Raw genomic sequence first — 20,566 nt, 5'->3', positions numbered from 1 at the left:
ATCAAAACGATCTTCAATGTTTCAGTAATAACTCCTACCATGAAGATTACTACTGACCAGGCCATTAAATCATAAAACTTTACTCAGTACTCAGGAATACAAAATGTGTGCTTGAAACTCAAGTATTTTGATTGGTCGATTTCGTAGTACAGCATACTCCAATTTTTTATGACTGCAAGGCCATGACTTCTCTTGGTTGAATAACAAGGATCTCTTTAAGTTTATTTTATATTATAAATCTTTCAAACTAAATTAAAACAACTAATAATTGTCCTTTGTTTAGATCTTAATTCTAATGATGTGGATTAACTCTTCTTCAATAAAATTTACAAAAATTACTTTCCTACAAAAAACACTGAATTCAAAGAGAATCTAGAGAGTCAAATATTCTAAATTTTTCTGACATACCTCTAAAGTGTAATCAAAGTCAGGCTTTATAGATCTGAGATGTTTGACGACTTACCTCTAAAACGTAATCAAAGTCAGGCTTTATAGATCTGAGATGTTGGACGACATACCTCTAAAGTGTAATCAAAGTCAGGCTTTATAGATCTGAGATGTTGGATGACATACCTCTAAAGTGTAATCAAAGTCAGGCTTTAAAGATCTGAGATGTTGGACGACATACCTCTAAAGTGTAATCAAAGTCAGGCTTTAAATCTGAGATGTATGATGACATACCTCTAAAGTGTAATCAAAGTCAGGCCTTATAGATCTAAGATGTTGGACGACATACCTCTAAAGTGTAATCAAAGTCAGGCTTTATAGATCTGAGATGTTTGACGACATACCTCTAAAATGTAATCAAAGTCAGGCTTTCAATCTGAGATGTTTGACGACATACCTCTAAAGTGTAATCAAAGTCAGGCTTTATAGATCTGAGATGTTGGACGACATACCTCTAAAGTGTAATCAAAGTCAGGCTTTAAATCTGAGATGTTTGACGACATACCTCTAAAGTGTAATCAAAGTCAGGCTTTATAGATCTGAGATGTTTGATGACATACCTCTAAAGTGTTATCAAAGTCAGGCTTTATAGATCTGTGATGTTGGACAACATACCTCTAAAGTGTAATCAAAGTCAGGCTTTAAATCTGAGATGTTTGACGACATACCTCTAAAGTGTAATCAAAGTCAGGCTTTATAGATCTGAGATGTTTGACGACATACCTCTAAAGTGTAATCAAAGTCAGGCTTTAAATCTGAGATGTTTGACGACATACCTCTAAAGTGTAATCAAAGTCAGGCTTTATAGATCTGAGATGTTTGACGACATACCTCTAAAGTGTAATCAAAGTCAGGCTTTATAGATCTGAGATGCTTGACGACTGGAAAGATGGACAATACAGACATAAACTCATGTTTATTGATACTCTTCTTTGCTTGGGTGGCCAACATCTAAAATAAAATTTAATTCTTAGTTCAAATTATCTAAAGCATCATAAAATACATCTAGAAAGTAAAGTTTACGTAAACTCATGTTTACAAATTTCTTTCTTAGCTTGTATAGTAAACATCCATTTAATACAGTTGGCATATTTAGGAAAAAAATAACAATTTGGCGAGTCATTGCACTGATTGTATTTTCAATTTAATCTGAAATTAATGACAAAATTTCCTAAAGCCTCCACAACATCCCTCTTATCAATGTTAGTGTGACATGAAAAACACCTACATGAAATGGTCCAAACTTTTATACGGTCTATTACTTCCCTTTAAAAAACTTCCAAAAGATAGTATAAACAAACACATCCTTTTGGTTTAGTAATGTTTTATTTGTTTTATATTTGCTGACAATAAAACAAGGAGTTACAAATTCTTGATCTAAATCCTATACTAAAATTGTTCAACCTATAATCTTTTCATTTTAAATATTTTTCAAATAATGAAGTATAGATTTACCTCCCCTTCTGACACGACAGAATCTAATGATTGTTGTACAATTCCATCAAATACAGTTCTTCTGTTCTTATCTGGTATAATACAGGACATCAACTGGGCTTCACTCTACATAAACAGATACTCATAAGTTTTCTTCAATGCACACAATAAATTTTCTGGAATAACCTAATCAAATTTTGGGACCAAAAGTTTTAAAAGACCTGACAACAGTGTGTATAGGTGAATGTACTATTTGGGGTCAAATCAAATATATTTCAATGTTTCTTCAAATCACAGAATCAAAATGTTGTATCTATATTTAGGATAAACTGTTGACACAGAGATATGTCTCGCGGTCGGCGGAATATTCAGTAAAGACAATCTGGTGGACAGCAACATTGCTAATTAATTCACTGGACCATGACCTAGGGAGCAGGGCCTCCAAATAGTCTTCAAACTGATATATACTGATAGTATTGCAACTTTATAGAAAATATCATTGCTCTATCACAGGTAGTTCCTATCCAACTAACTTAGGTAGATAATTCAACAATTGTTGTAGCCTTCACCGTTGTCACCTATGTTTCAACTTCCACGACTTTTCTTTGCTGGCAAAACAAAAACCACTAAACACATGCATGCATAAAATGATACAAGAGTGCACAGGCTGAAATAGCTCGCTAGCTTTACTGACTTGATTTTATGTTGAAAGTCTTAAAGATGCAGATTTTACTACAAGTATCACATAAACTTAACATTTTTCAAATATCAATGACAATGAGGTCAAGGTAAAAAAAAAGCTGTCAGACAGACATGCACACCTCACTATTATTCCATACACCAAATATACTTGACCTATTATTTATGGTAAGTGAAAAACAAACCAAAACGCAAAAACTTTACATTGACCAATGAACCATGAAAATGAAGTCAAGGTCAGATGATACCTACCAGAAAGGCATGTATACCTTACAATCGTTTCATACAAAAAAGAAGTTGGCCTACTGCTAACAGTATCTGAGAAACAGACCTAATTGTGTAACTTTGTCCTTGATCACTGATCAATGAAATGAGGTCGGGGTCAGGTGAACCATATCTGATGGACATGTAGCCGTTGCAAGAAAACCATATACCAAATATAGTTATCCTGTTACTCATAATAAGTGAGAAATTCACATGACAAAAAAACTATAATTTTTTTCAAGCAGTTGCTGAACCATGAAATTGAGGTCAAGGACAATGGACATATGACTGACAAAAACTTCATAACACAAGATATCTGCATACACAAGGTATGAAGCATCCAGGTCTTCTACCTTCTGAAATATAAAGCTTAATAAAAATAGTTTACACTGCTGCCACCAGATAGTAATCCCTATGTCTCGCATATTGCACCTATCCTTAAAGGTGAGACAATAGAGACAACTATCTCAATAAAATCTTTCAGTTATAGCAGAGATTTTTCTTTTGATTTTTTGTTTTCTGGTATTGGGTTGCTTTCTCAATGACATATACCTCCACATCTCTATTGACACATATTGACAGCTTTATTACCTGCATTAGTTTAAGTAGAGCCGACAGCTGTTTATACATATTAACAGCTTTATTACCTGCATTAGTTTAGGTAGAGCCGACAGCTGTGTATACATATTGACAGCTTTATTACCTGCATTAGTTTAAGTAGAGCCGACAGCTGTGTATACATATTGACAGCTTTATTATCTGCATTAGTTTAAGTAGAGCCGACAGCTGTTTTATTACCTGCATTAGTTTAAGTAGAGCTGACAGCTGTGTATACATATTGACAGCTTTATTACCTGCATTAGTTTAGGTTGAGCCGACAGCTGTGTAAACATATTGACAGCTTTATTACCTGCATTAGTTTAAGTAGAGCCGACAGCTGTGTCTGCATATTGACAGCTTGATTACCTGCATTAGTTTAAGTAGAGCTGACAGCTGTGTAAACATATTGACAGCTTTATTACCTGCATTAGTTTAAGTTTAGCCGAAAGCTGTGTATACATATTGACAGCTTTATTACCTGCATTAGTTTAAGTAGAGCTGACAGCTATGTATACATATTGACAGCTTAATTGCCTGCATTAGTTTAAGTAGAGCTGACACCTGTGTATACATATTGACAGCTTTATTACCTGCATTAGTTTAAGTAGAGCTGACAACTGTGTTATATAAATCTCCACCTCAACATCTAAGTTTTCTACGATGTCATTGTATGACCCTTGTCTTCTGTGGCCTTTTGATGCTGAAAATAATATAGAAGATCATATTGAAAATAACACTGAAGCTCATAATGAAAAATAACATTGAAGCTCATAATGAAAAATAACACTGAAGCTCATAATGAAAAATAACATTGAAGCTTATAATGAAAAATAACACTGAAGCTCATAATGAACTAGAGGCTCTCAAGAGCCTGTGTCGCTCACCTGTATCTAATGTGGTTTTGGAAATCATGTAAAATAAGGTTAAAATCATAATAAATAGTATTAGATACCCTAATAATGATTGAGACCAAGTTTGGTTTAATTTGGCCCAGTAGTTAAATTAAAAGCAGGTCATCCCATTGTAGTCTTACAATAGTTACTGAAGACCCCTTATCATTATTTAAATTAGTTTTCAAGTTGTGACCATTTGAAATAGTTTTTTTACAATTTTCCCATAGACTTCTATAGTAAACCCTATGTTCTATTTTTAGCCATGGTGGCCATCTTGGTTGATGGGCAGAGTCATTGGATATATTTTTTAAACTAGATACCCTAAGGATGATTTAGGCTAAGTTTGGTTTAATTTGGCCCAGTAGTTTCAGAGGAGAAGATTTTTGTAAAAGATAACAAAAATTTACAAAAAATTGTGAAAAATTAACTTTAAAGGGCAATAACTCCTTATGGGGTCAATTGACAATTTTGGTCATGTTGACTTATTTGTAGATCTTACTTTGCTGACAAATTTTGCTGTTTACAGTTATCTCTATCTATTATAATATTCAAGATAATAACCAAAAACTGCAAAATTTCCTTAAAATTACCAATTCAGGGGCAGCAACTCAACAACGGGTTGTCTGATGTGTCTGAAAATTTCAGAGCAGATAGATCTTGACCCGATGAACATTTTTACCCCATGTCAGATTTGCTCTTAATGCTTTAGTTTCAGAGATATAAGCCAAAAACTGCATTTGACCCCCATGTTCTATTTTTAGCCATGGCGGCCATCTTGGTTGATGGGCGGGGTCATCGGATACATTTTTTAAACTAGATACCCTAAGGATGATTTAGTTTAAGTTTGGTTTTATTTGGCCCAGTAGTTTCAGAGGAGAAGATTTTTGTAAAAGTTAAACGGACGACGACAAAGGACGACGGACGCCAAGTGATGAGAAAATCTCACTTGGCCATTTTGGGCCAGGTGAGCTAAAAATAACATTGAAGCTCATAATGAAAAATAACATTGAAGCTCATAATGAAAAGTAACATTGAAGCTCATAATGAAAATAAAATATCGTTTTAGTTATTATTGTATAACATATAAAAGGCCTGGCCAATGGGTCATAAAAATTTGAGTACTATTATTGTACTCAGACTCAGAATTTAAAACAATCAAAATACTGGATATGGTATTTCGAGCACACATTTTGTATTCTGAGTTCTGAGTAAAGTTTAAGAAATGAAAGGCCTAGCTTTTTAATGTAAAAATAAACAATTTATTCTCATTCCAAACAACTTTCCGTTACTAAAAGTTGTGCATAGATTCAGTAAGTAAACAAATTGTTATTCCTCAAAATATCTCATGAGAACAATAGTATTTTCTGTAATAAGTTAAGATTGATTTGGTGAGTACAGAAACACATTTTATCATATTCACTGACCTTGCTCAAATGGTGACTGTAGGAGAGCCGTCTGAGCTTTCTTCTTCAAATGGAGCCTAAAACATAGAATTGATGAGTACATCTATCATGTTTAATAGAAACTTATGCTCCTGTATCATGTATACAGGAAACTTATAGTAAAATGTAAAATAGTCAACCAATGCAAAGTTCAGTGTGGTTTGTAGGTCTTCAAAATCCATAAAAGTAAGATGATGAATAAAATGAATGTCTAATACAATTCATAAAATAATCTTTTTTGAAATATACATATTTATAGCTTGCTGTTCGGTGTGAGCCAATGCTCCGTGTTGAAGGCCGTACCTTGACCTATAATGGTTTACTTTTATAAATTGTAACTTGGATGGAGAGTTGTCTCATTGGCACTCATACCACATCTTCCTATATCTATATACATTCTTATGCAAACAACTGCATTAGAAACCATCATCTTTTGTTAAATTATAAAAAGTATTTCTCTTTTTTTTTAAATGTAACATACATGTTTACCATTGGTAGTGATGTTAATATTTTTTCTACACAGTAAAATCTAATGCAGGTGTAGCTAAAAGTTATTTTTTTCCCCCTCAGTTTATTGGTAAGAAACTTGCCAAAATTGTGAACCTTTTCAGTGTTTGTTGTAAGAAACTTGCCAAAATTGTGAACCCTGTCAGTGTTTGTTGTAAAGAACTTGCCCAAATCATGAACCTGGTCACTGGTTGTTGTAAAGAACTTGCCCAAATTATGAACCTGGTCACTGTTTGTTGTAAAGAACTTGCCCAAATTATAAACCTTGTCAGTGTTTGTTGTAAACAACTTGCCCAAATTATGAACCTTGTCAGTGTTTGTTGTAAACAACTTGCCCAAATTATGAACCTTGTCAGTGTTTGTTGTAAACAACTTGCCCAAATTATGAACCTTGTCAGTGTTTGTTGTAAACAACTTGCCCAAATTATGAACCTTGTCAGTGTTTGTTGTAAACAACTTGCCTAAATCCCTTGTCAGTGTTTGTTGTAAACAACTTGCCCAAATTATGAACCTTGTTAGTGTTTGTTGTAAACAACTTGCCCAAATTATGAACCTTGTCAGTGTTTGTTGTAAACAACTTGCCCAAATTATGAACCTTGTCAGTGTTTGTTGTAAACAACTTGCCCAAATTATGAACCTTGTCAGTGTTTGTTGTAAACAACTTGCCCAAATTATGAACCTTGTCAGTGTTTGTTGTAAACAACTTGCCCAAATTATGAACCTTGTCAGTGTTTGTTGTAAACAACATGCCCAAATTATGAACCTTGTCAGTGTTTGCTGTAAACAACTTGCCCAAATTATGAACCTTGTCAGTGTTTGTTGTAAACAACTTGCCTAAATCCCTTGTCAGTGTTTGTTGTAAACAACTTGCCCAAATTATGAACCTTGTCAGTGTTTGTTGTAAACAACATGCCCAAATTATGAACCTTGTCAGTGTTTGCTGTAAACAACTTGCCCAAATTATGAACCTTGTCAGTGTTTGTTGTAAACAACTTGCCTAAATCCCTTGTCAGTGTTTGTTGTAAACAACTTGCCCAAATTATGAACCTTGTTAGTGTTTGTTGTAAACAACTTGCCCAAATTATGAACCTTGTCAGTGTTTGTTGTAAACAACTTGCCCAAATTATGAACCTTGTCAGTGTTTGTTGTAAACAACTTGCCCAAATTATGAACCTTGTCAGTGTTTGTTGTAAACAACTTGCCCAAATTATGAACCTTGTCAGTGTTTGTTTACAAATCAAATCTTAATGTTTATTGTCTTTTAGAAAATTTTGTGTAGATGGCAGTTTTTTTAAACAGAGTCTCTTCAATTTATTTCTATCTTTTCTGACCTTGGGATAATTTATAGCTTGGCATATCGTATAGACAACTGTCTTTTGTTAAAGACCATTTGTTGACCTATATATTCTTTCAATTATTTGTGTTATCAGGTTGCTGTCTCAAGGACATATACCTTACATCTCCTTTTATTCATTCACATCATTGAATTGTAACTTATTTTGCAATAAAACCTAGAAAGGCAAGATAATCATAAGCAGTTGAAAAATAAATCTTAGGTAATAAGGTTCTAAGCATGCATTTAAGAAGGTTAGTATCAGTCTTAGGGGTGGGAATAAAATGTTCTTTTCTTATTTGCATATTTTAATTGGTAAGGGTTAAAACAAACAGGTCATATAGGGTGCGTGTCATACCCTCGGCCTGGCAAACTGAAATAAAAGATTTATAAATATATAGGATAAAAGCATTTCTTCAAATTGTGTTTAATAGTTCAATGCTATCTATTTTCAAAGTTATACTTCACCTTTGGCAAAGTTAATGTCATACACAAGTTTTAGTTTATAGAGTTATTGCATCAATATAGTTTACCCAAGTAGAAATTTATATATTGAATGCACTTGCAAGCACAATATATACTGTAAATTCAAAAATCATTGCAAGGTTTTTATTAATATGACTGAGTGATATTAAGAAATCGCATTCTAACATCTGATACATGTATCTGTATGCAATGTTTCCAGAAATCGCAATAATGAATCTTGTATTTTTGTCAATTCTTCAAAAATCCCAATTACAATTGCACACAATAATTTCTGATGTTTAATATTCAGCAATATTCATGCAATAATCCTTTTATTGTAAAAAAAAAAAGCTTGAAAAACCTGTTTAAAACCTATTTTTGTCACTGATGACATCACTAATATAAAGCTTTCTATGTACTTGTGCAATAAGATATATTTTTGTGTGCTTATTTTGGTTATGTTCGTTATGAAATATGTTTTTGCTATCAATAAATGATAATTTTATCTAAAGCAAGTCACACCTGTTATGTAATCTTGTGTGTCAACAGTTACACATATGAATCAAAACTAATTATCCTTTCAGAACACATCAGTTCAACACTAGTTAAGGTCGAGAATAAATCCCTATTTCTCTAGTTTTTTGTGGTTTGTTGTCTATCTGTAATTTTGATTTTTGGACTTGCCTTCTTTGCAATAAGCACTTTCTAAATACCAATTGGTTTCTTCAATAGTTTCTTTTTGCCTGTGACTAGCTGTTTATCAAAAAACTTTTTTTAAGTGTAAAAATCACTTGCATTCATAGACAACATAAATATCTTACGCTATCTTCAGTTTACTCTTTCTAACTGGTGTTTCTTTTGTTCTACTAAACTTTGAGGTCTGAAACAAACAAAGATGAGAACTTTTTCCATCAAATTTCTTAAATTACAGAAGAAATATGGGTTCATACCGTGAATTGCAATCTTTAGGAGTTTGAAGAAGTACATTATTTTTTTTTTGTGTTGGGTACTGTTCAATTTTGCTTGAATACTATCTAACAGAAACTCTAAATAGAATTATTGTTGTAGAACATGAAGAGTACAAAATATTATGTTTTGCACCATTGACTCTGGCTGTTACTCCTCTTATTATCAAGAAAAAGAGGATTTATACTAGTAAGTGAATTCTTAATGGGTAGGAGATCCAGTAAATGTCACTGTTGAAACTAGTAACTAAATGATAGAATTTATACTTTAGGTAAAATATACATAATACAACAATATTTTAGATTTTATGGAAATTTCATATGCCTTTAGTTCTGGTTAAACAACATCTAAAAAAAGATATAGTCAATTAAAAATCTATGATAAAGTTTTATTATTGTGAAGAATGAGTGCAAAAGGCGGTGAATATATGCATTTTTGTTTACTTAAAATTGTGTTGTCTCAAAAATACATCCACAGAATTTCAATTAAAAATGATATGCCAAACCTAATCTCCCCGTAATAGCATTGTCTTTCTTCAATATCAGTGAGAAATTAAAAACAATAAAAATGCCATTATTTTACTTACTGGAGCGGGAGAATGTTGTCCAATATATTGTATAGATGTACTACTACTAGCACTGGCTGACTTCAAATGTTCTCTTAACCTACAACAGTTAAAAAATGAGTCAGGAGCCTGTATTTGAGTGGTTGTTATTTATTGCTGTTTTTAATATTTGTTTTGTTGTTTGAATGTTCTTGTGTTGTGTCGTTACACTACTTAGGGGAGGGTTAGTGCCTTCAAACATGTTTAACCCCTCCACATTCTTTATGTGCCTATCCTAAGTCAGGATTCTGTAGTTCAGTGGTTGTCATTGGTTCATGTCTGTCATATTTGTTTTTAGTAAATTGTTTAGTATAAATTAAGCTGTCAGTTTTCTTGTTTGAATTATTTTACATTTATTATGTCATTGCCTTTTAAAGACGACTATATGGTATGGGTTTTTCTCATTATTGATGGCCGTACGGTTGCCTATAATTGCTTACATTTAAACTTTGGTTGACAGTTGTCTCATTGGCAATTATTAAAAAATTATTTTAAATAGCATATTCTGTACAATTTACTTCCATGAAGACTAATCATAATTTAAATATTGTGAACTTTCATCATAAATAATAATTTGTGAGTTTCTTTTTTTTTGTTAGTATACTAATCTGAAAATGAATCCAGTTAAAATTTGCATGATTTTGAAATCAAGCATTTTTTTTAATAGAGACTGCCAAGACATACATATAATATAATGATAATACATACACTTGAAGTGATTTAAGCATAGCAGCTCCTCTCATAGTGAGATAATCTTTGGTAAATTCGGCTGTATTTCCTTTCTTATCCAACCATTTAGCAATCTGTCCTAAATCATCAACAATCTTCTCGGGAAAATGTTCTAAAGGAACGTCTGGATCTGACGAGGGAATTTCTGTAGTAAAAATTAAATTAATATGGTAATTTATCTAAAAAAAAAACATCAGGATCTCATGGTGGATGTCTGTAAAATTTTGAAAATAAAAATATTTTAAAGGAACACCAGGATCTGATGAGGGAATTTCTGTAATAAAAATTAAAATGATTAAAAAAAGTTTCATAAAAGCCTGCTATTTTATGATTTCTGGAAAAAAAATTCATGAAAATATTAAACCATTAATTAAAGGGGTATTCATATGGTACATCTATTTGACTGACATGCATGCATTTGTAGCCCTAAAGCATGTAAAGTGCAGAACCATAGATGGCATATCATGAGATTTCAGTATACACACAATGTAGCATATCAGTACAACCTACAAAGTACTGATAAAAGACTTAACACAGACATTTTGTTTCTGTAAGTTACCTTCATCTCCAATCAGGTCTAATAACATTATGGGAGGCACTGGTCGTCCATGTCTGCTTAACAATAAACGGAATTCACAACAAAGAACTTCCTTGCCATCTTCAAACACTCGAGTCTGAAATAATATTTACACAACATACTCAACTTTAAGAAAAAGACCTGCTATATGTTTCTAATTGCATGATACAGAATTTTCTACATTAAACCTTATGCTGATGTCAAAAATCTGTCAAAAAATTATTGGTGTCAAAGCTGTATGTGAATGTCAGGATCAGAAAATGTTATCGAGTTATCTTTATTTGGTGGTTCATTGTAGAACTTGTTCAATTATTTTTACTCAATTAGTTTAAATTTGTTTCACTTTGCATTAAAAAATAAATGTGGATTGTGTCCACATGTGGACACAGATGATGCCCCGCTTGCATATCATATAGTTATAAAGGGACATAACTGATGAACAGTAAAAGAGAAAGAAAAACATCAAAACATAATTTTGACTTTCATTTCAAGTCTAAACTAAAGAATGTGTAAAATGGCTTAGAAACCAATGTAGTACTTTCAGATTTTAATCTCGAACAAGTCAGGAGTCTGTAATTCAGTGGTTGTCTTTTGTTGCAGTCTATTGTTTATCATAAATCAGGCTTTTGGTTTTCTTGTTTGAAAAGCTTTACCTTTTTTGTTGTTGGGGCCTTTTAAAGCTTACTATACTGTATGGATTTTACTCATTGTTGAAGTGTGTATAGTGACCTATTTATAGTTACTGACATCCATGTCAATTTGTTACTGGTGGATTGTTGTCTCATTGGCTATCATACCAAATTTCCTCATTTTTATAAAGATGACAATATAGATTTATCAATTATGATTTATATTTCATATCTATTCTTTGATATAGAACATAATGACCAACTGACCACATCCAGTAATTCTAGACTTGAACTATTATGACTATCAAAGTACAACATTGCTTGTTTTAGTCTGTCCATTTGTGCCAAATATCTGTCAAGTCCACAGGAAGATGGCCTACAAAATAAATCATACATGTAGCTGTTTTTGAATTGTACATCTGTATAAAGTGTCAAATTCAATGACTATGGTATAATGCTCAACTAAATAAAACACCAGCTGTATTTAACTCTACATTTTTATCTGCCCAAGCAAATTTGTATTATTTGTCAATTTGTATATGTAATTGTCCAATCTTAAGAAGATGACCTTATAAAATTAATCATAGCTTAACTGATATAATAAAAAAAAAATTTCATATTATTACCAATAAGACATGGGAGACAAATAATATGTCAGTCAATAAATAAATCAGGGTGATTCAACTGATTTTAGCTTAAATTAATGAATTATTGGGTCTCATTCAGGAAAGTACAGAAGTGTAAATTTGTATGCATTTGTCATTTTTAGGTCATACCGTAATTTTTAAGACAAAGGCAAAACATATAACTGTTGTATTTATATACCACATAAGAATTTGAAGTGCTTTCACTTCTTCTTTATATGAGAAATATATAAAAAAACAAAAAGAAAAAAAAACCTGAAGGGGCAGTAATGACATTTGAACATAAAGAGGAAATGATATACTGTCATAACTTAATGGAAAAAAACTCACCCCTCCTTGATCATATTTTCTACTTCTTTAGCTACATGGTAATACCCAAGGACATTGTCTAATGTTACTGTAGTCTTCTCAATATCTTAATTTGTTTGTCAAGGAAACAACACAATTATTTTAACTTTATGAACAAGAATAACTGTGGACTATGGACACTGCTGCCTGCCACATGCACTTGTTAATCTCTGTACATCATTTGCAATGTCTTATCAACTTTACATTAAACTAGTAAAGGTAGCTGAGATGTCTCAATGTCGATGTTAGATTTTTCTAAAACTTCTGTAAAAGACTGCTAGGTCAATGTACTTTCAAATTTCAATATAAAAACTGGGGGTCACAGGCCTTGTTTTTCCTTTTAAATAAAATACATTGAAACTAACGAAATCCCAGTTATTTTATATGGGTTATTCCTTTTTGAGTATTTTTGCAACACGCCCAGATGGGATGCGCAGACAAAGACACCTGATCTACCTTAATGTTATATTTATCTTTGAAATACTGGTTAATGAAATCAGTACAGTTTGTACTGGCTGGTCATTATCGTGTATGATACAATTTTGACACGCCTACATAGCTATTAAATATTCATGACTTTATAGACAAGAACAGCACGTGTAGCCAAAACTATGGGTTGAAGATCTGTAGCATAAATGTATATATGTAGGATATAGAATAGAAAATAAGAACAAAAATATAGTTAATTATCAAAAGCTAAGCCAGTAAAACACAGATCTATCATTAAACCTGAAACTTGACTTAAACTAAATTATGATCAAAGAACCATGAATATGTGGTCAACAGTGGTCAAATTAATACTGTGTCTTATATTTTACATATTCCACTAAATCATATAATGTGGTTAACTTGTCTTTTATACCTATATATTAGAAAGTTCACATCACCCTTCTGACCTATATTTTTTATAGTTCACTAAATCATAAAAATGTGGTCATATTATCCTTTGGGATTTTATTTTATCCTGAAGTTTCATATACATATTACATCTACTAAACATCAAAGTACCTTAACCTTAAACCAAAGCATGATCACAGAACCATGAAATTAAGGTAGCCTTATAAAATGGTATAAGATTTTGAAACTTTAATTATAAAATGGATACTCTCTTGTCTGCGTCTTAACATTTCTGTTTCATTGTAAACAGGTTCTATTGTACTTTCTAACTTCTGTAAACGATTCTCAAAACTGTTTAGTATCCCAAGCATACTGTGGGTGTTAGTTCTACTTTTGTTCATGGCCTCTTTAAGTATTGACAAATTGTTCTTCTCCTAAAAAGATATATAAAACACACTTGTTAAGTTTGTTTATTTGAAAAACCTTCAGATTCTTGACAGATCAATGGATAGGGTTAAGATTATCTGCATGCAAAAATGATATAAAAAGTACCAGAAATTTAAAATAACTGGAACATTAGGTTTGAAGTATTTGGAATACTGGCTACACAGGCTATTGTCATGGATGTAGATTTATGCAAATACATTTTTATAATATATAAATTAAAAAGGTAACAGAAATTACCAAAAACATTTGACAGTACAATAAACCATCAATATGACATTCCAGAACTAGCAAATCCTATCATTATTTCCTTGAAACAGGTTAGGTACTAACAAGGATGCGATTGAAACATGGGTTCCTAGTGGTAAATGAATAACATATTGACAGGTGCCACAAGTGTAGCAGGATCTACCTACTTTAACAGACATGGCCATACCCCCAGTTATTGGTTGGCTTCGTGTTGTGTGTCTTAAATTCTAATAAATATTTTGTCAAGCAGTGTTTGTCTTTTTTTTTCTCTTTGGCCATGGTATTGTCTGTTTCTCTTCAACTAATTATTTTTGATTGACACTTGGTATATTCTGTCTCATTTCTTTAATCACTGGTGATTGACAGTCCTTCATTCATGAAAATGTTGGAACTTTGTTCATCAAGGCAAAAGACTGAGGGTGCATGGGTTATCAGGGCAAAATGTTCACACCAATACACCTTATTGCTATTTGTCCTCCATAACTGGAAAAAACAGACATTCCTGTCAAACTTTCATGTCAAGAAAAAATGTCTGACGCCAAAAAGAAAGGTGATTGTTGTATGGTGTCAGTGGTTCAAATTCTCAGGTCAAGTGTCTCAGAGTTCCAAATGGTGATGAGGTCAATATAGACCCGATTGCTATTTGGGAATCTGTGACGTTTTAGGAACTGTTGAGATGTCCAGTAATGGCATACAAATAGCAATAAGATCTTTCAATTGGTGCTTTTTCCCGGAAAAACTTGACATCAAATATCTTCGCATAACAATGTCCTATGACACATTTGGAGTTCAACCAGGGCAGTTCATTCATAAATTAGAAACTTAATTGTCTATTGATTGGGAGACAGGAAAATTGAGGAAACAGACAAATGTTTTGCTCCATTCAAATTCAACCCCTTCAACATATACCATTTTGCCAACTGTTTCCTGTTACTGGAGGTTAAAAAGGTAGTTTCACCAAACAATTTTATTGAAGACCAATGAAGACAGATTGGACAATGTCACATCCACCCATATAATTTCCTTCACTAAAATTTTAAAGCTAAAAAACTATCAAACAGTACTTTTTCGAGCTTCATGTCGATGTCTGCTTTAAATATCTTTGTCTGTGACATTTTGTGGTCGCTTATTACTCCCTAAATTGGTATAAAAACAATTTTCTAGAGCTTCCTGGGTAGCAGACAGCTCATTTTTTATGTATTCGTAGTCAGTTTGTTACTTTTGTCGCATAATAAAGCATTCATTTTTTTAAGCACCATTAAGAGCAAGATTATGTCGTAATATTTTTTATTTTATTTTTATTAAATACAATTATATTGTTAGATATAAATGCCTTTATAAATGATGTTAACGATAGTTTTAAGCTACACTTTATGCAAAAAAGTTACAATAATAAAAATGCTGATTTGCGACATTCGTTTAACTTACGGCTAGATAAAAATGGAAAAAATATCATGCTTGCTATATTCTACGTTTAAATTAATATTGTAGTATCTTTTAGGCAGGACTTCATCTTTTGTCAATTTGCAGATATGTTGTTGGTTTCAGTTTAACACTCAAACCTATTTGCAAGTTACTGCGACTGACGGCAAACGTTGTAACATTATTTTGAAGTCGGTGTCATCAGACAGATACCAAAATGGGACGCCGCTCAATTAACACCACTAAAAGTGGGAAATATATGAATCCCACTGATCAAGCCAGTAAGTAACCAACCCCTAACCATTTCTTGAATAGAACACTTTTTTGTCATATAGTGAATAGTAGAATAAAAAATAGCGAACATATCCAAGGAAAATTCAAAAAAAAGATAATGAAAAGTCCCTTATCAAATGGCAAAATCAAAAGCTCAAACACATCAAATGAATGGAAAACAACTGTCATATTCCTGACTTGGTACAGTCATTTCCCTATGTAGGAAATGGTGGATTAAACCTGGTTTCATAGCTGGGCCAATATCTAATAAATTGTGTGTTTCCGGTTTCCCTACCCTATCTCCTATTCCGACACAGACCCTAACATTTAATTGACGATATGAAGAAAAAAATTTAAATCCGGATTTTCTGTCTTTCCAGATCCAATTATTCGTAAAGAATACTATTGATCTTCAAAGCGTTTGATAATTTCGACTAATACTCATATGTAAAGTTTATCAAGAACCAAGATTTTGATAAACAAGCATGGCTTGTCTTTGCTGCGGAACCGTAGCTTGTAGGTCCTTATGATATTTTTTGACAATTTGCGGACCATCTGCACAAATCAGAAAACATAAAGACCATTAGAGTTACGGTTCCGCAGCTAGGCTTGTCGATAACTGTGCCGCATATTAGCCATCAAACTTGCGAATTATGATCACATGTACGCAAAAAATATAATGACATCGATTCTAGATAATTACGAAATGATGAACCTTTTTTGAAGAACATCATGATGAACCTATAGACATGATAGATGAAACAAATATGAAGCTGACATATTTTGCTCAACTTTTTTGGACCAAAAGTCAGAATTGTTCCAGGTTGGACAGACGGTATCTGTTGGTGAATAGACAAACATATTTAGAGACTAACATGTTTAATTTACTGCTAAAATCAATCCAGCTATTGTTGTAAGAAACTTTTTATGAATGAGTTACAATGAAGCATTAAAGGAAAATATTTTGCTTGAAAAGAAAAGAAAAATAATCAATTTATCATACTTGTTGCTGAAGAAAGTTAGTGTTAATGTCTTGCATCATATTTCTATTTTTACAGGAAAAGAGGCAAGAAAGAGAGAATTAAAAAAGGTATTTGTTTACATTAAATTCATCTTTACTGGGACCATCGATCATTAAGGGACTAAATAAGATATACATTGTACATGTATGTCATATCCCTACAATGGTTCATGTGTCAATGACAAAATGTCTGATGTAAACATGTTGCACACTAATTCAATAAACCCTTGAATGATTCACTTCAATCAAGCATTACCAAATTATGAAAAATGGTTTCAAATTGTCTGTTTTCATATCTGTAGTGACCATTTTCTCTTTATGGAACTATGATTTATTTAACTTTTGTTGTACTAGAAGTATTATTCATGTTGCATTGGAAAAGTTTGATTATAAGTCATCAACAAAGTGACTTGTCTCTCCTTTTATAACTTTTTAGATGTAAAAAGTAATTAATTCATCAAAGGCTTTTTATTTATAAAAAGTTGCTGAAGTTATTTCAGATGCAAAACAGCCCTGAAATATATATTTAATTATAAGTTTATCTTTTTTCCAGTGATACATATATGATAAACAATCTAGTTTTTTATGGTATTACATGTCTAACATGTCTAATAAAACAAGTTTTTATGTTTATGAGATTTATTTATGTTATAAAAGTTTTTGTAAGATGTGTCTTCCTTTATTGAAATGATTTGTTTTTTTTAATTCTAGAACAAGAAGCAGCGTATGCTAGTACGACAGGCTGTATTAAAGGGAAAAGATCCACTACAGTTACTTACAGAGATGGAAATTATAGACAAGATGGGTAAAACACCACTAAAAATAACAAAAAAATCAGTGTCATAAACCTGCCAACTTCTCAAAATCTCCAGGGGGATTTTAAGAACAAGAAGAACAAATGCATCTCTGATAAATATCTGGGTTTGAGTCCTGAAGAAGGAAAATCAAGAAAAGTGCTACTGATTCACCAAATTTGTGAAGTGTTGTTTTCCTTTTATACATATCATTAGTATTTAAACTTATACTCAATGGTTTTGAATGAGTATATATGTGATATACACAATGGTTTTGAATGAGTATATATGTGATATACACAATGGTTTTGAATGAGTATGTATGTGATAAAATGCAATTTTAACTCCTTTGAATGGCTTTTTTGAGGTACATAATTTATTTAAAAGAGGATTTCAAGAGTTGGGTCAAGACATCTAATTGGGGAAATTCCCCATAAATCAGTTGGCAGATCTGTTGTCTTTCTACCTTCAAAAACTTAAAAGGTTTCTGAAAAAGAGAAATGGTTTAATATATATCTATGTGAACCAATGGTGAAAAACAAATGATAAATTGGTGTAATTTGAAGGGAAAGATGTATGTGTTATGGATGTCTTGTAAGTCCTTTCTGTGATTGACAAGAAATGTATCTTTAATTATTATTCAGAATATAATCCAGTGGAAGCACCATTACTGAATGAAAAAGTGCTAAAAGATAAAAGAAGAAAATTGAAGGAAACTTTCCAGAGAGTTGTCAGATTATATGTAAGTTTTTTCTTATCAATTTATCATAATATGTTAGTGAGTGACAGTCCCTAGAAATTTTGAGGAGGTCCTTGTTTCATTGGGTAAAGAGTCAATAGAGAGTGTTTTTCATTCAAATTGAATTTTAATATATTGGAAGGACGACATCAATTGTTTTAATAGTCATGATAGTATTGTACAAACTTTGAATATTTTCATTTTTTCTTCTTCAAATTTTTATGCTTGAATTGAGAAATGAAAATACTTATGTTGTATATTTACCTTACATTGTAGGAAAAAGAGAATTTAGAATATTCTAAAGAGTTGAAAAAGGCAGAACATGATTATGAAAAGAAAAGACTGAAGCTTCAGCTTTATTTTGGTAAATTTTAGCATGTTTAGTAGAATTTTATAAAAGTTAGCTGAGATACTTCTGTATTTTGTTGATTGCTTTAAGTCATATGGCAAATAATTATATTCAATACACGAATCAGTTAAGTTTATTTAGCTCTAATCCTGAAAAGACAAAACAAAAGTTTGTTCTGTTCATACAATGAGCATTGCCGCCATGGGCAATTAGAAAGCTTTCATAATTATTATATACTGTTTCAAAACATACAGTAAAAATGCTATGGCTAAAAACCATATCTCCTAGAAAAATGCTATGGCTAAAAAACATATCTCCTAGAAAAGTGCTATGGCTAAAAAACATATCTCCTAGAAAAATGCTATGGCTAAAAAACATATCTCCTAGAAAAGTGCTATGGCTAAAAAACATATCTCCTAGAAAAATGCTATGACTAAAAAACATATCTCTTAGAAAAATGCTATCATGCTGTTGTGTAAGACATCAGATATTGTCTGTGTCTAATTCACTGCTAGCTTATGTAAAATTAAATTACCATTTCATTTATTTCAGAACAAGTTAAAAATGCTGAGCGTGTACAGTTAGACCAGATTCCATTACCAGAAATCCCACAACAGTTAACAAGTAAGTGTACAAATATCATACCCCTATAACACGAATATCATACCCCTATAACACGAATATCATACCCCTATAACACGAATATCATACCCCTATATAACACAAATATCACACCCCTATAACACGAATATCATACCCCTATAACACGAATATCATACCCCTATAACACGAATATCACCCCTATAACACGAATATCATACCCCTATAACACGAATATAATATCCCTATAACACAAATATCACCCCTATAACACGATTTCATACCCCTATAACACGAATATCATATCCCTATAACACGAATATCATATCCCTATAACACGAATATCATATCCCTATAACACGAATATCATACCCCTATAACACAAATATCATACCCCTATAACACGAATATCATACCCCTATAACACAAATATCACCCCTATAACACGAATATCATACCCCTATATAACACAAATATCATACTCCTATAACACAAATATCATACCCCTATATAACACAAATATCACACCCCTATAACACGAATATCATACCCCTATAACACGAATATCATACCCCTATAACACGAATATCACCCCTATAACACGAATATCATACCCCTATAACACAAATATCACCCCTATAACACGAATATCATACCTATAACACGAATATCATACCCCTATAACACAAATATCACCCCTATAACACGAATATCATACCCCTATATAACACAAATATCATACCCCTATAACACAAATATCACCCCTATAACACGAATATTATACCCCTATAACACAAATATCATACCCCTATAACACGAATATCATATCCCTATAACACAAATATCACCCCTATAACATGAATATCATACCCCTATAACACGAATATCATATCCCTATAACACAAATATCATATCCCTATAACACGAATATCATACCCCTATAACACGAATATCATATCCCTATAACACGAATATCATATCCCTATAACACGAATATCATACCCCTATAACACGAATATCACACCCCTATAACACAAATATCATACCCCTATATAACATGAATATCATCCCCTCTAACACAAATATCATACCCCTATAACACAAATATCATACCCCTATAACACAAATATCATACCCCTATATAACACAAATATCACCCCTATAACACGAATATCATACCCCTATAACATGAATATCACCCCCTATAACACAAATATCATACCCCTATATAACACAAATATCACCCCTATAACACAA

The 20,566-nt window shown here is 32.0% G+C and overlaps 2 protein-coding genes and 1 long non-coding RNA gene across 4 annotated transcripts in view; 1 reads left to right on the top strand and 2 right to left on the bottom strand.

The window, feature by feature from the left end:
- Window positions 1-15,355, bottom strand: part of LOC127707567 (exocyst complex component 7-like) — a 29,244-nt gene extending 13,889 nt beyond the window's left edge. Inside the window, exons 1-13 of one of the 2 annotated variants that reach the window (XM_052212165.1) lie at window positions 15,176-15,355; window positions 13,687-13,852; window positions 12,564-12,648; window positions 11,857-11,965; window positions 10,943-11,057; window positions 10,363-10,528; window positions 9,637-9,715; window positions 8,906-8,964; window positions 7,978-7,992; window positions 5,762-5,817; window positions 4,035-4,144; window positions 1,903-2,007; window positions 1,279-1,398 (exon numbers count right to left, since the gene is read on the bottom strand). In XM_052212165.1, coding sequence (XP_052068125.1) covers window positions 1,279-1,398; window positions 1,903-2,007; window positions 4,035-4,144; window positions 5,762-5,817; window positions 7,978-7,992; window positions 8,906-8,964; window positions 9,637-9,715; window positions 10,363-10,528; window positions 10,943-11,057; window positions 11,857-11,965; window positions 12,564-12,648; window positions 13,687-13,852; window positions 15,176-15,226 — 1,236 coding nt within the window. In that variant the 5' untranslated portion in view covers window positions 15,227-15,355. The remainder of the gene's footprint in view (window positions 1-1,278; window positions 1,399-1,902; window positions 2,008-4,034; window positions 4,145-5,761; window positions 5,818-7,977; window positions 7,993-8,905; window positions 8,965-9,636; window positions 9,716-10,362; window positions 10,529-10,942; window positions 11,058-11,856; window positions 11,966-12,563; window positions 12,649-13,686; window positions 13,853-15,175) is intronic. The other variant, XM_052212166.1, reaches the window with a different exon arrangement.
- On the bottom strand, window positions 6,330-7,969 carry LOC127707568 (uncharacterized). The gene is made up of 3 exons (XR_007984960.1): window positions 7,418-7,969; window positions 6,593-7,049; window positions 6,330-6,466 (listed from the first exon to the last, which is right to left on the bottom strand). It is a non-coding gene; the product is annotated as an uncharacterized LOC127707568 (long non-coding RNA).
- A 185-nt stretch (window positions 15,356-15,540) lies between the features above and the next one.
- The window catches only part of LOC127710207 (WW domain-binding protein 11-like), a 44,964-nt gene continuing 39,938 nt past the window's right edge, over window positions 15,541-20,566 (top strand). Inside the window, exons 1-6 of the mRNA XM_052215966.1 lie at window positions 15,541-15,814; window positions 16,865-16,896; window positions 17,539-17,632; window positions 18,266-18,363; window positions 18,637-18,724; window positions 19,262-19,333. Coding sequence (XP_052071926.1) covers window positions 15,751-15,814; window positions 16,865-16,896; window positions 17,539-17,632; window positions 18,266-18,363; window positions 18,637-18,724; window positions 19,262-19,333 — 448 coding nt within the window. The 5' untranslated portion in view covers window positions 15,541-15,750. The remainder of the gene's footprint in view (window positions 15,815-16,864; window positions 16,897-17,538; window positions 17,633-18,265; window positions 18,364-18,636; window positions 18,725-19,261; window positions 19,334-20,566) is intronic.

Source organism: Mytilus californianus, unplaced genomic scaffold (genome assembly GCF_021869535.1).
Source record: "Mytilus californianus isolate M0D057914Y unplaced genomic scaffold, xbMytCali1.0.p SCAF_7, whole genome shotgun sequence".
Classification (NCBI taxonomy): Eukaryota; Metazoa; Mollusca; class Bivalvia; order Mytilida; family Mytilidae; genus Mytilus; species Mytilus californianus.
The sequence above is the reverse complement of the archived record's forward strand: the minus strand, read 5'-3'. Positions and strand labels throughout refer to the sequence as shown.